We start from the raw sequence: 13639 nt of genomic DNA, 5'->3' as shown, positions 1-13639 counted from the left end.
TTCATATGGATCTTCACCCAGGATTTGATCTTGGCATTTATGGGGATTGAAGGACAGGAGGAAAAGGAAAAGGAAATGCTGGTACATTGTCCTGGAAAAAAAAGTTTCAAAAATCATTATGAAGAACAGTAAATCTCTGTCCACAGTTCATGAACTGTGGTATCACACTGTTGTTCAGTCTCAGGACTCTTATATTCACATACCATGACTCATTTCATGAGAAAGAGAGACTGGACAAGCAAACATACACTGCATTTACATGAGTTCACTGCTGTTGGTACCAAGGGATGGAGAGGGAAGGCACACCAGCTCATGGCTTGCATGGGAGATGCTCCAGGAGGGACAAGGGCTGGACACTCTGTTCTCTGGCCCTTCTCACGTGTTTGAAAGGCAGGCTCAGCCTGCCTGGGTGAAGAAGGCAAAGTGCTGCTGCCCATTAGTGCTGCCCCAGTGGGTCCAGTTAGTCACAGGGCAGCAGCCCATTCATGCAACAACAGAAGCAGTCAGCCCTGCAGTTGCTAATGAGGGATCAGCAGGGCTCCCAGGAGCCAGCCAAGACCACAGGACCTTGTATGCTTAGAATTTCCACACTGTGCTGGGCAGACTTGCTATTTCATTGCTGCTTCTCTCAGTTCAGGGGGCTGATTAAAAACATGGTTTCTAAGCAACTCTTTTTCAGGATTCTTGCTAATTGTACCATATTTTGGCCTTGGTCATGAAGCTCTGACAGACAGAAATAGTTAACCTGAGAACAGCAACCAAGCTTTACAGCAAGGCTCATTAAAACCTTGGAATGTCCACAGATGAACTATTTAACACCTAACATTTGGGGCTCTGACCTTGCAGGTAGGAAGTGAAATCACTGATGCACACCTACTAGTAGAGCCCACTTCTTCCATGGAAACATTTGGAAACACTCAGCTAACACATTAACTGGGGTTTAACTGCCATGAGCACCTCACTGGGACCATATTTCCAGCTTTTAATTCACAGCCCTGGGTGGGAGCAGGGAAAAGAGGTACAAGTTTCTTCTTGGGTGACCATCAAAGCTGGCCATGCAAAAAAACTTATTCCGGGAGGGTAAATCTTCTATGAAAAGTTATTTTTTTAAAGAACATAGAGACATCAGCAAATACAGGAGACTGAAAGCCACTGGGTTTGAAGATAAATGGATGGGAGGTGACACTGGTTGTGCAGGCTGCTCCCCAGGGCAGAAGCCACTGCTGATCCCTGCCCATCCTCTCCCCAGGGAGACTCAGGTGGAAGAGCTGGGGCTGTGACTGTGGCTGTGGAAGTGCCTGCTTCACTTCTGCTGCAGGGGCAGTGCAGTGGGTGAAATGTGGAAACATCTGAGGGTATGGGGATGAAAATAGACAGTTTTGAGCCACAAAACCCTTTTAAAACATTTACTGTGGTCCCGTGCTTGTCCCCCACTCCAGCCAGGCAGAGTCATGGAGAGATGGTCCCAGCTCATGGCACTGAAGCCTCCCCTGCTCCTTGCTGCAAGGAAACACCACCAGCCCTCCACACCGCCCCTCCCAGCACATTTTAAAGAGCACAAAAGAAGCATTTTGCATCACTTACTTGGCTGAGCATTTGCAAACGAGTTCAGCCACGGGAGCCATGCCGTGGAGGATAGAGGACACCGGATGGGGGTCTCATCACCTGGCCAGCTCTTTATCCACGTCCCAGGCACGGGCTCAGTTTTACGTGAGGTCATGACACCAGTCTGTGTGGGGAGATAAGGGACGGCCAGGGAGCTGTGCCCCCAGTGCAGGAGGCCACGGCAGAAACCCCTTGGAGGGGACGCAGTCACGTACTCCCCAAGCGTTATCTGCTGGCACCACTTGACTCATCACATCCAGGGAAAGCTGAAGATCTCCAGGCCAGCCTGTTTGCAGCCATGGTCTCTGTGGTCCCGTATCTCCAGCAGGGTAACTCACCAGTTTCACAACCACAACAGACAGCTGTTTCATTCCTCAGCTGTTTCATTCCTGTTTCATTCCTCATTCCTCATTTGCCTTATGTAGCTAAAAGTGCAGTTCTGAAGCCATTTCTTAATGCTTATAAACAGGGAAACATCTGTGGCTCGACAAATACAACAACACCCGGGCTCTGTGCTCAGCCCCACAGCTCCACACCTTGCTGACCCTAGTGCTGTGTGCTGCACCCCAGTGCAAGCCAAAAACCCTCCCATGGTGACACCCAGAGCTCCTGGCGAGTGCAGGGCATCTTGTGGGATGCTCATTTTGAGGCAAACTGCCAGGATATCCATTGCTTCCCAATGGATAATTGCACCGGCTGCATTTAAACTTCTTCCATTTTCACCTGCTCCTGTAAAAGCTCAGCTTCTGCTTGCTGGGTTTCATTGCACTTTTCTTGGCAAATTTAAAAACAAACTGCACATTTTCAACAGCCTTACCCCTTTCCAACGTCATTTCCATCCATGTCCCCACCAGGGCTCCCACCGCTGGCTCTGCCCACGGAGCCTGGTCCCGATGGCCACGAGATGGTGCCGCAGCACCGCCAGGCACGGACAGACAGACATGGGGGACACTCACAGACACTCAGGGACACTCGCACACACTGGTGGGCACGGGCAGGCACACACGGACAGGCCGGCCCTGACATGCACAGACACAGGGACGCTCTCGGATGGACACACACAGACACTTGTGCACTTACTACACCCATGCTCACCCTCCCAGGGGAGCACACGCCTCACCTGTCACCCCCGGGTGGGCAGCACTGCTGGGACTTCGTGCCAGGTCTCCACAGGTCACAGAATCAGAATCCCAGGATGGGAGAGGTTGGAAGGGACCAGTGGAAGCTATCTAGTCCAACCTCTCCGCTGAAGTAGGGCTCCCTGGGTACCCATGGCTCTGTTCACTTGGCTTTTTAGTATATTCAGAGAAGGAGACTCTACAACCTCACTGGGCAACCTGTTCCACTCACCCTCACAGCAAAGTTTTTCCTCTCATTTACGTGAAACTTGCCACTTTCCATTTTCAGGCTGCAGGGCTGCAGGCCAAGCCCTGACAGGGCAGGGGTGGGACCTGCCTGTTCTCACCTGGGCTGGAGCTCACCCTGCAGCCAGGCAGCTCATGCCCCTTGCTGGGCAATCAGCAGCACTCACCCACACCTCCCTTGGACACCACAAATCTGTGTCCTCAGGTTTTGCCAGGCTGCAGCTGGGCCTCTCTTCCCTCTGCAGTGCCAAGAGGAGGTGGCTGCAGCGGGCAGACACGAGTACACCATGGGAATGCCAGAGTGGCACCTACTCACCCCCAGGCACCTGCACTGTGCCCCACCATGCAGCTCCTGGCAAGATCCCAATGTACCACATGGGCCTTCGCTGTCTCTCCCAGACACACAGACAGTGGTGGGGGGAACGGAATGATTCCTCTCTCTGCCATGGGAACTACTAGCACAGAAATAATAGATAACTTTTAATTCTATTTGAAATACACAGGAAACGCATAGCTGAGTGGATAAATATCCCCAGGCCAGCTGTTGTGGAGAGCTCAGGGACAGCTGGGGACCATGGCAGCGGTAGCGGAGCGAGACGGAGAGCAGTTTGCTTCCCAGGCTGGTCCAGAGGTTGCCAGAGCAGAAGCAAACGCCTGCCCAAGCCTTAGGGCACGGCGGGGGGACCTGGTGGTGTGACCTCGTTCCCTCTCTGTGCTGTGACAAGGACGCTGACCTGCAGCGTGCCGCAGCGGGAGCGCAGCAGCCAGGCCCGCCGGTAGGCCGGCCCCAGGCCCTGCTCCGGCCCGGGAGGAGGGAGGCGCAGGTTCAGCTCCTGGCACGATGTGGCATTGCAGGCCACGCTCACCGTGCCCTCGGGGTCGCTGTAGGTGCACTGCCCCGGAGCATCTGTGTCCCAGCCCTCCTCCGGGGGGACACCACCGTGTGCTCCCGGGCACTGCAGCTGCCCGCGGGAGACCTCCAGCAGGGACCGGCCCTGGAGAGCAGCTGGGCTGGCACAGAAGGCTTGGCCGTGGATGAGGGGCTCAGCAAAGCTCTGGAGCCAGTGCAGGAGGTAGGAGAGGTGGCAGTCACAGACCCAGGGGTTGCCAGCCAGCCCCACACGCACCAGCTCATCATTGGCATCGAAGAGCCCGGCGGGCAGGCGGGCCAGGCAGTTGTGGTCCAGCACCAGGGCGGTGAGGAGGGGCAGCCCGGCCAGCAGCCCCGCCGGCAGCCTGGAGAGGTTGTTGTGGCTCAGCTGGAGCTCTGTCAGCCCTTCCAGACCCTGGAAAGCCCCGGTGGGCAGGTGATCTATGGCATTGTGTGAGAGCTCCAGGGTTTCCAGCACTGACAGGTTAGCAAAGAGCTCCTGGGGCAGTGTCTCCAGCTGGTTGCGAGCCAACGAGAGGTGGAGGAGGCCAGGGGTGCCAGTGAACAGGATGGCAGGCATGGTGGCCAGGTTGTTTCCCTCCAGGCTGAGGACAGTGAGGTTGAGGAGACCCGTGAAGATGTCAGGTGCCAGGCTGCCCAGGGCATTGTGCTGCAGCTGCAGCCGCCGCAGTGCTCCCAGCCTGGAGAAGATGCCCGAGGGCAGCTCCTCCAGCCGGTTGCCATCCAGGTGGAGCTCGGTCAGCTGGCCAAGTGCCCTGAAAGCACCAGGAGGCACCCGTGCCAGCAGGTTGTCACTGAGCTTGAGGACACGAAGGGCGACAAGTGGGGTCAGCAGCCCATCCGGCAGCTCGGGCAGAGAATTCTGTGACAGGTCCAGGGCCTGGAGCCGCCGGAGTGGGCGGAAGATGCCAGGGGGCAGTGCCTCGATCCTGTTCCCTGACAAGCTCAGGTCCTGCAGGCGGCAAGAGGCAGTGAAGAGCCCTGGCTGCAGGGTGCGGATGGCATTGGCACTGAGGGAGAGCTTGCTGAGGCTGGTCAGCCCTGCCAGCATCCCAGGGCTGACAGCTGGCAAGGGGTTGCCTGACACCTCCAGTTCAGTGAGGCTGGGCAGCCCCTGAAAGGCACCAGCCTGCAGCTCCTGGATGTTGTTATTGATGAAGACCAGCTTAGTGAGCGTGGTGCTGGAGCCCAAGTGCCCGCTGTGGATGCTGCTCAGGGCTGTCTCCACGAAGAAGAGGTGGGTGGCACTTCCCGGCAGGCCCTCCGGGATCTCCCGTATCCTTTCGTTTGAGCAGAAGACTTTGGAGGTGTCCCAGCACTGGCAGGCGGGGGGGCAGGATGGGGACAGTGCCCCCACCAGCAGGGACCCCAGCCCCAGCAGCACGTAGATCAGCAGCCTGCACTGAAGAAGGAACCAAGCCTTACCCTGTGCACCCACAGGCACTGCTGGGGAAAGGGCTTCTGCAGCCAGAAATGCAGTAGGATCACCCTCTGAGACACCACCAGCATAGGCAGCTGCCCTGGCCATGGGGATCCCTCCAGCCCCTGCCGCCAGCACCTCCCCAGCACTCCCCTTGCAGGAATGGGAAGCTCTTCCTTCCCAGCTGTCTCCCCAGGGTTTTTACTCTGTGCCCCAGCCCACCCTGTGACAGCCAGGGTGATGCCACCCTCACCAAAGGTGGTGAGCAGCCACATCCTGCAGAGCAGCTGCTGAGGTGGGACCTGTGTGGGTCTGTGGAAGTCTTGGGGGAAACCTGTACCCTCATCAGATGTCTCCACAGGCACAAAGCCAGTGGGCACACCGTGGGCGATGGGGACAGCCCTGCAGGGCTGCTCTGAGCTCAGTGGCAGTAGCTCTGGGCTCCACCACTTGTATTTCTAATTGCCTGTCGGGTGCTTCTTTTTCTACAGGGAATCAGAGCAGCATCAACCTGCTGGAGGGATATTCAGTCTGACCAAATGCCTATTCCCAGCCCACAGAAGCTCTTTTAGAGGTGGTGGCCCCCAGACCTCTGCCAGTCCCTCCCTAGCTGGGATACATGCCAGTGCTGCCTCGTGATGGGGAACATTGCCCACCCCAGAGCAAGGCCCACCTACAGACACCCCTCATCAGTGGAGCTCCCCCGGACTTACACTGGCACTTGAGAGCAGCACTGGCCTTGGCATTTCCTTTCCTCCCTCTTGCTTGTGCTCACAAAGCCAACAGAGGCTCCCACCCATCCCAGGCCCCCAAACTACCCAAGCAGTGTGGGCACCACTTACCAAGTGTGGCATCACGGGGTCGGTCGCCAAACGTGTGGCAGATATGCAGGGATGCTGCTTGCTGGGATGGAACGGTGTTTTCTGGGGCGGATGGGAAGCCAGGGACAAGCTGTTCCTGCTGGGGCGGAGCTGCCCCTCACTGCTTATCAGCAACAACAGCCCATGTCCTTGGAGCACTCTGAAAAATAACCCGGCCTCCAGGGCACTGGAGGCGAGGCCAGAGGCAGCTGCCTGTGAGCATCCTGGCAAGGAAGTGGGGTTCTGGCCCCGGACATCCACTGGGGCAGGGATGGTGGCAGGGTGCTGCTGTCACAGGTGGCTCCAGCCCCACACCAAGGTCAGCATACTTGCTTCCAGAAACCTCCTAAGAGAGCCCCAGAACTTTATTAAATCTCACAGAGAAATGGTGCTCAAAATATCTCTACCATGAGAGAAGAGGCCAGGTGCAGCTTAGCAAGGCAGATGAAGGCTGTTCATGAGGTTAGAGGTCTTTTCCAACTTTATGATTCTCTGGGGAGGGGACCACTGTGGGACCATCATGGGGTTTTGCATCCCAGCCAGCAGTGGGATGGCGAGGGAGCCATGGATCAGCTGAACTCCCTAGGAGTTTCAGCCTGCCCAGAGGAGCAGCCCACACTACCATAAAAGCTGCATTGCAAGGGCCTGTGTTGGCACAGGCTGGGCTGGCAGCAGCCATGGAGACACCCCCAGGGGCAGGAGGAGGGATACCTCACTGCACTCAGTCTCATGGAGCAGATGGTGACACATGGAAAAACACAGCTGACACAGTTCAGTGGCAGCCAGCTCTGAAGGGAGCCAAGCAAGCTCCCCACCACCCCAGCAGTGAACTGTGCAGGAGACAGTGTCTCCATGGAGAAGCTTGCTGGGGTCTCAGCTTACTCACCAAAAGCCCACCCACTGCTGTTGTATGGCTTAGCCCTCCTTGGTCCATCATCCCAGGTTGGAGTCCAGGAACCAGCAAGGGCTCTGCAAACACAGCCCATAACCCTCTCCCAGCCTCACCAACTCGTACAGGCTTTTCCTCAACACTGTAAAAATCTCTGCGGAGTGGAATCAAGTGCAGCTCCTGTCCTTGCTGGGCCATTCCCCTGCTGCCCACCATAAAGGAGTGAATAAACAGCTCTTGGCACTTGGAGTGGACAGCGGCACTTTAATGAGAAGGTCACACATCAGCACTCAACAGCCCTGTGACACAGTCATGAGTCTCCTGTTACCGTGCAGGACTCAGCCCAGAGGGGTGACCCCTCACATGCACCAGGGTGGAGCTGCTTGTACCAGCACTGGCTGCTGAGGTGGTGTGAGCAGCCAGCACTGCAGGGTGGACACCAAACACGCACCTTGTCCCACAGCAGCATTCCTCAGGCAGCCTGGTGCCACTGCAGTACACATGGAGGTGAGCTCAATCCCCCATGGTCATGCTACAGCTGGAGAAGGCAGCTGGATACAGGGGATGGCATGGCACTGGCACCCATTTGCAAACTGCAGAGCAGCCAGCACTCTGTGCTGCCAGCATCCCCCCTGGCCAAGGGCTGCCACCAGGCAGGGGCACTGGGCACACAGGAGGGCACTCAAGGGAGTAAGAAGAGGATGAAGAAGCTTTGTCAAGCAGAGCAGGACCAGGTTGCTCACTAGCTGGTGGAGGGTGTTAAGGAAATGAGGACCAGGAATGGGGTGGAGTGGAAGCAGCCCCAACATGCTGCAGCAGTCCAGGAGCACGAGCACAGGAGCTTCTCCCAGCCCCTGCAGGCACTTCACACCCATTGTCCCACTCCTGTACCCTCACAGTGCAAACCCCTGGCACCCTGTGGGGCTGAGGCAGGGTGCTGCAGGCAGGGGCTCAGCCACAGCAGGGTCAGCACCAGCGTGCAGTGAGGGCTGGGAGGCAGCTCCTGCCCATCCCTGATGCCAGCACACTGTCCCATGCCTTTCCTGGCTGGAGGAGCACAAGGGAAGGAGGCAGGAGCCAGGAGCAGGAGAGGGTGTTGGCTGTGCTCTGGCCTGCCCTGCCTGCAGGCAGGGAGGGCAACTGGGACGCAGCTGAGACACTCAGGGTGTGCCAGCCAGCCTGGAGCCCTGCGGGTAGCCCTGCCCAGGCACCGGTGAGTGATGGAGCAGCACAGGACACACAGCTCCCCTGGGGCAAAGGTGGCACAAACCCAGCATGATGGCTCACACTGCCTGCCCAGGCCAGGGACAAGGGGAAAGGCATGGTGGGGGCAGAAGATGGGGAAGAGGAGCTGGGCAGGGGTGAGGGCAGCAGGCAGCATGAGGGAGCAGCACTGCAGGGAATGAGGCAAGGTGAAGGATGGGGAAGTCCTGTTATTTGGGGTAAAGCACCATCATGGCCAGGCTGTGGCTCCTGGCTCGAGGGGTCCCTCTCTGCATCCCACACCTCAGCTGCTCGACCCAGGCAGGGAATGAGCACAGAGGCTGCACTGGAGGCAGGAAGGGCTGGGGACAATGGGCAGCCATGGGAGGTCACTCAGTGGGGGGACCCTGCTGCAGAGCAGAGGCAGGGCAAAGCAGAGCAGGACAGTGGTACACACAGCACACACGGTGATGTTGTCCCATCCCAGTTAGCAGGGCAGCTGATGCAGAGCCTCTGTCATGTCCTTTGACCCCCACAAGCACCTCTGCCCTCAGGGTCTGCCAGATACTCAGGCTTCATTCGGAGCCTTCATCCTCATGAGCACAACGTGGCTCTTCTTCCTACAGCCATAGACCACCAGTGCCACCAGAGCAGCCAGCAGGGCCACACTCACCAGCACGATGACTGCCACCACCACCCCACTCTGCAGGCGTGTCAGCCCCCACTGCCCTCTCTCTTCCTCCTCCTTCTTCTCCTCCTCATCCTCCGGTGGGGAGGCTGGCAGCCCCGTGGGGGGCTCCATCGAGGCATCTCCTGCTGCTGAGGCATCATCTGATGCTGCCTCAGAGGTGTCAGCAGGGAGCAGGGTGCTGGCATGAGGAGCAGCAGTGGGGGGCTGGGGGTCGATGAACTGGTCCTGAGGCAGCCCGGTGATGGGGATGCCCTGCAGGGCGGGAGGCTGGGCACACAGCGGGGGTATCTCACCCACCTTGTGAGGGTTCTCCTGCAGCCAGCCCTGCAGGGGCAGGATGCCCTTGTCACAGCGCCAGGAGTTGTTGTGCAGCCTCACCTCTCGCAGGGCAGTCAGCGGGGAGAAGATGCCGGCAGGGAGGTACTCCAGGGCATTGAAGTGCAGCTGCAGGTGCCGCAGCCCAGGAGTGGCCCTGAAGAGGCCCCGTGGCAGTGCCTGCAGCTGGTTGTGGTGCAGAGAGATGTTCTGCAGCTTGGGCATCCCCTCCAGTGCCTGGACATCCAGGCGGCGCAGGGCATTGGAGTGCAGCGATAGCTCCAGCAGCTCCCCCAAGCCCTGGAAAGCCCCCGGTGGCACCGACCGCAGCCGGTTCTTGCTGAGAACCAGGAGCTGCAGCTGGGTCAGGTTGCTGAAGACGGCAGTGGGGAGGGTGGAAAGCTCATTCTCATAAAGCCAGAGCTCCTGCAGGTTGGGCATGGGCCCAAAGGCACTGGGGGAGATGTCCCGCAGGCGGTTGACGTGCAGAGTGATCTTGGCGAGAGCGTGCAGGGGCAAGAAGACACCACTTGGCAGAGTGGTGAGGAAGTTGTTGGACAGGTAGAGCTTCTGCAGGTTGGTATTGTGCACAAAGAGCTCCGGGGACAGCGTCTCCAGATGGTTCTGGTGCAGCCCCAGCTCCTGCAGCTCCGGCAGCCCATCGAAGGTGCCCACCGGGATGTGCCGGAGCCGGTTCTCATAGAGCCGCAGCACCTGCAGCCGCGCCAGCCGCTCAAAGGCCCGGGGCGGCAGGCGGTCGATGTTGTTCCTGGCCAGGTTGAGCTTGGTGAGGCTGGTCAGCTGGTCAAACACCCCCTCCTGCAGCTCCTTCAGGTTGTTCCCGTGCAGCTGCAGCTCCTTGAGGTTGCTCAGATGGGCGAAGTGGGAAGGCTCAACCTGGAGGATCTGGTTGCTGGAGAGGAGCAGAGACTCCAGCTTATCCAGAGGCTCAAAGACCTGCACAGGGAGCTCCTGCAGCTTGTTGCTGGCCAGGCTGAGGTAGCGCAGGTCGGGCAGGTTCTGGAAGGCCCCGGGGCTGATGCGAGACAGGAGGTTCTTCTCCATGCGCAGCCCGATGAGCAGGGAGGCGTTGCCGAAGGCGGCGTCGCCCAGCTCGGCGATGCGCGTGTTGATGATCTGCAGGGTCATGGCGTTGGCAGGGATGGGGCTGGGCACCGTGCTGATGTCAGCACCAAAGCACTCTACCTGGGCACTGCGGACACACTGGCACTGCTCTGGGCACTGGCTGCTGGCCAGCTGGATGCCCCCCAGCAGCAGCAGCCAGCGCTGCCAGCCTCCCTGCTCCATTGGGCCTGCAGAAAAAACAAAGGAGGGGGGTTCAACCCTGGGGGTTCCCAGCTCCCAGAGCCACTGCAAGGGATGGCTGCTGCTTTCCCCCTGGAAAAAGCCACCAAGGTTGTGGCCATCCTGCTCCCAGCATGGCAATGAGGCAGAAAAGGGCAGACAAGGAAGGCTTGGGGCAGGCAAGGCTTGACTCAGCCCAGGCAAGAGCTCAGAGCAAGACAGAGCTGGAGGCCACAGTGCCTGGCTGCCATGCCACAGCTATTAGTGGCATCCCTGGTGTCCCAGCTCTCTGGGCTCTTCTGGCAGCCAGGAGTGTGGTTTCCTGTTTTACAGAGTGTGGCGAGCTGCTGCCAGCAGCACTGGCCTCCCAGCACCACCAAAGAGCCCAGACCTTCACCAGAGCTGGCTCATGGCACCTGCAGCGTGTCCCACCATTGCCCTAGAGGCCCCAGCACTCTCTGAGCTCTGAGCTCCTATTGCAAATCCAAGAGCAGTGCCTAGGGATGCTTTAGTCCCAAGTCCTGCAGGAGCCTGGGTCAACAGGACCCTTGCCAGCTCCCCAGCACAGGCTGGGTACAGGCTGGCCCTGTGCTCCCCCATGCCTAGCAGGAGGTCTCGGCCTGGCCTGGTTTTGTCATGAGTGGAGTGTCTGATGTGGGCACGTGCCTGCAGGCTGGTCCCAGGGGTGGTGCCCAGCAAAGTTCTCCATTACCCTTGAGCAGAGATACTATGGACACCCTCTCCTCTCTCCTCTGGCCTGTGAGCTTCCTCCCTTCCTAGATTAAAGCACCAGCCTTGTGCCAGGCTGGCACGGAGCAGCCCCCCATTAACAGCTTCATGTGGCACAAGGGAAGGAGAAAGCCTGCAGCTTCTGCTCTGAGCACAGCTCAGCCGGACAGGCGACTCAGACAGCACAGGGGTCTGGCCACAGTGCCCCAGGGGCACCCAGGGTACTGGGGCACAGCCCCTGCCCTCCCCACAGGGAACACTCTTGCTCTCAGGCAGGGAGGGAGGAGCCCTCCACAAGCCAGCATGGTTTATGTTTCCCATATGGAAACAATCTGCATCCAAGAACAGCTATGTTTATAGCAAGACATTTATAAACTTCCCCAAAAGCTCGGTACATCAAAAGCCCTGCTCATGTCACTCCCTGGTAAGGCAGCACTGAGAGCACACACACTGGAGCAACCTTCAAGAAAAGCAGCTGGAAACAATTGATATCTCTTTTTCTTCTAGGGATAAAAAACTTACAGACCAAGACGCTGAACATTCTCTGCTGCTCAGCCCCTCAGCATCCCACTGCTCCTAACATCAGCCCCCCCAAAACAGTACTTTGCCCCCTTTAATTTTCTCCGTTGATCATTGTCTGGGATACATTGCCTATGTAACTTTCAGCTCCCACGGCATCTAAGTGGTCTCACTTTTTTGGAGAACCCTTGCAAGATAAACATCTCCATCAAATGAAAAGGTGCTGAACGTGCAGATCCCACCACTCCACCACCACCCCCCAGAGCTGCCCTGGCAGTCCCTGGAATCCGTGTCCACTCAGAGGGGCAGCAGGAGAAGGAGACTTACCCGAGTGTCCTGCAGCCACGAGCAGCGAGCGAGCACAGCTCCGTGCTGGCAGGAGAGCAGAGTGTGGTTCATTCTTCCCCTCCCAGTATATAACCCGTCCAAATCAATGAATCAGCACAGGGGCAGTGGCGGGGTTAGGGAAAGCGCTGGAGCAGGGCTGCTTCCAACTCCTATTTCCTCAGCACAGCAAGCATTTCAAGGATCACTTTTGGGTTTCCCCCTCCTGAACCCCATGCTCTCGTAAGAAGACAAGCAGAGGGCCCCGTGAACATGCTGCTCATGTCAGCCAGTGCCCAGGCAGTGGCTTGGCCCTCGGAGTCCCCCTGGTCCCCAGTGGGACACAGCCACTGACCCATGAGGGCAGACAAGCAAAGCCAGACCCCTGGGCACAAAACCCTGTCCTTCCCTGGCATGAGTCCACACCAGGGCTGCTCCATGGCACTTCCTTGGCACAGGCACAGCTCTCGTTTCCCCATCTATGGCTCCTGTAAGTGTCAGGAGCTCGGGCTGGGCCCCAGCCCAGGGCCACCAGGGCTGGCAGACCCCTGCCACAGGGACCCTGCCCAGGTCACAGCTCTCCTTCCCCCCACAGCCACAGATGCCACGGGGCCACAAACGCACGAGCACCCACTGTGGGCTCTGTCCTGTGGGCACCACAACCAGCACTGCCAGGAAGCAAGAACTGTGCCAGGGTCAGCAGCTGTGTGGGTGCCAGCCATGGGCCAGGCTGCTTCAGAGAGCCCTCAGTAAGCCAGAGGATTGCCCACAAGCCATGAGGAACACCTTGGCACCGATAAACCCCCACTGCAGGCATCCCTGGAACCCCAGAGCAGCACAACAGCTGTCTCCCGGTGGCTGCCCCTGCTCTGCCCCCTCAGCACTCCTGACACACAGGTGATGGAGCCTGGTACCCAGGGGTGTTTGGAAAGCATCCATCGACTTGTTCAGGGGCACCTGCTGCCAGCCCTCCCCTGCCCCTCCAGCACACAGGGGTGCACTGGGGTGCCCTTGGGTCCCATCACCCAGCCCAGGTCGCCCCACCTTGCCCACCTCCTCCGGGCAGTCCCGGTCCAGCCGCTGCCGGGAACGGATATTTGGGAGGAAGGAGGTGACGAGAGTCAGTGCACATGGCCCCTTTGAGCTTCCTGGAGAGCCACTGCAGTCCCCTGGTCAGCACAGGGCAGCTGGAACTTCCCTGCCTGCCTCTAATCCCCTCTCACCCCACCCCACCCCACCCGTTGCAGCAATCTCCGCTCAGGTTCCGGTGGCACCGAGGAGCTGCTCAGGACGGGAACAGCTGGGGCTGCTGCTGGGAAAGGGAAGAAATGTGTCACGCTGTGAGGGCTGGGAGCCTGCAGGGCAATGGAGGGGACAGAGAGGGGACCAGACCAGGACAAACAGCAAACTGCAGGGATGGAGAGCAGAGTTCCCAGACAGTCTCAAAGGAAGGAGACAGGGATCGTGGGAACATGGCAGGGAGTGGGACCTCAGCTGGAGGCCACAGCCACCATGATGTCACA

At 58.7% G+C, this 13639-nt stretch overlaps 1 protein-coding gene across 1 annotated transcript; it reads right to left on the bottom strand.

Annotated features, from left to right (window-relative positions):
* Positions 1–3634: 3634 nt before the first annotated feature.
* Positions 3635–13269, bottom strand: LOC102032827. Its single transcript, XM_031055413.1, is given in 7 exon segments — positions 3635–5263; positions 6124–6318; positions 6321–6363; positions 6365–6401; positions 7147–7273; positions 8820–10552; positions 13161–13269. Coding segments are annotated over 7 exon segments (3852 nt in total). The 5' UTR covers positions 13249–13269.
* Positions 13270–13639: the final 370 nt, after the last annotated feature.

The sequence above is a fragment of the Geospiza fortis genome, unplaced genomic scaffold (assembly GCF_000277835.1).
Source record: "Geospiza fortis unplaced genomic scaffold, GeoFor_1.0 scaffold172, whole genome shotgun sequence".
NCBI lineage: Eukaryota > Metazoa > Chordata > Aves > Passeriformes > Thraupidae > Geospiza > Geospiza fortis.
The sequence above is the reverse complement of the archived record's forward strand: the minus strand, read 5'-3'. Positions and strand labels throughout refer to the sequence as shown.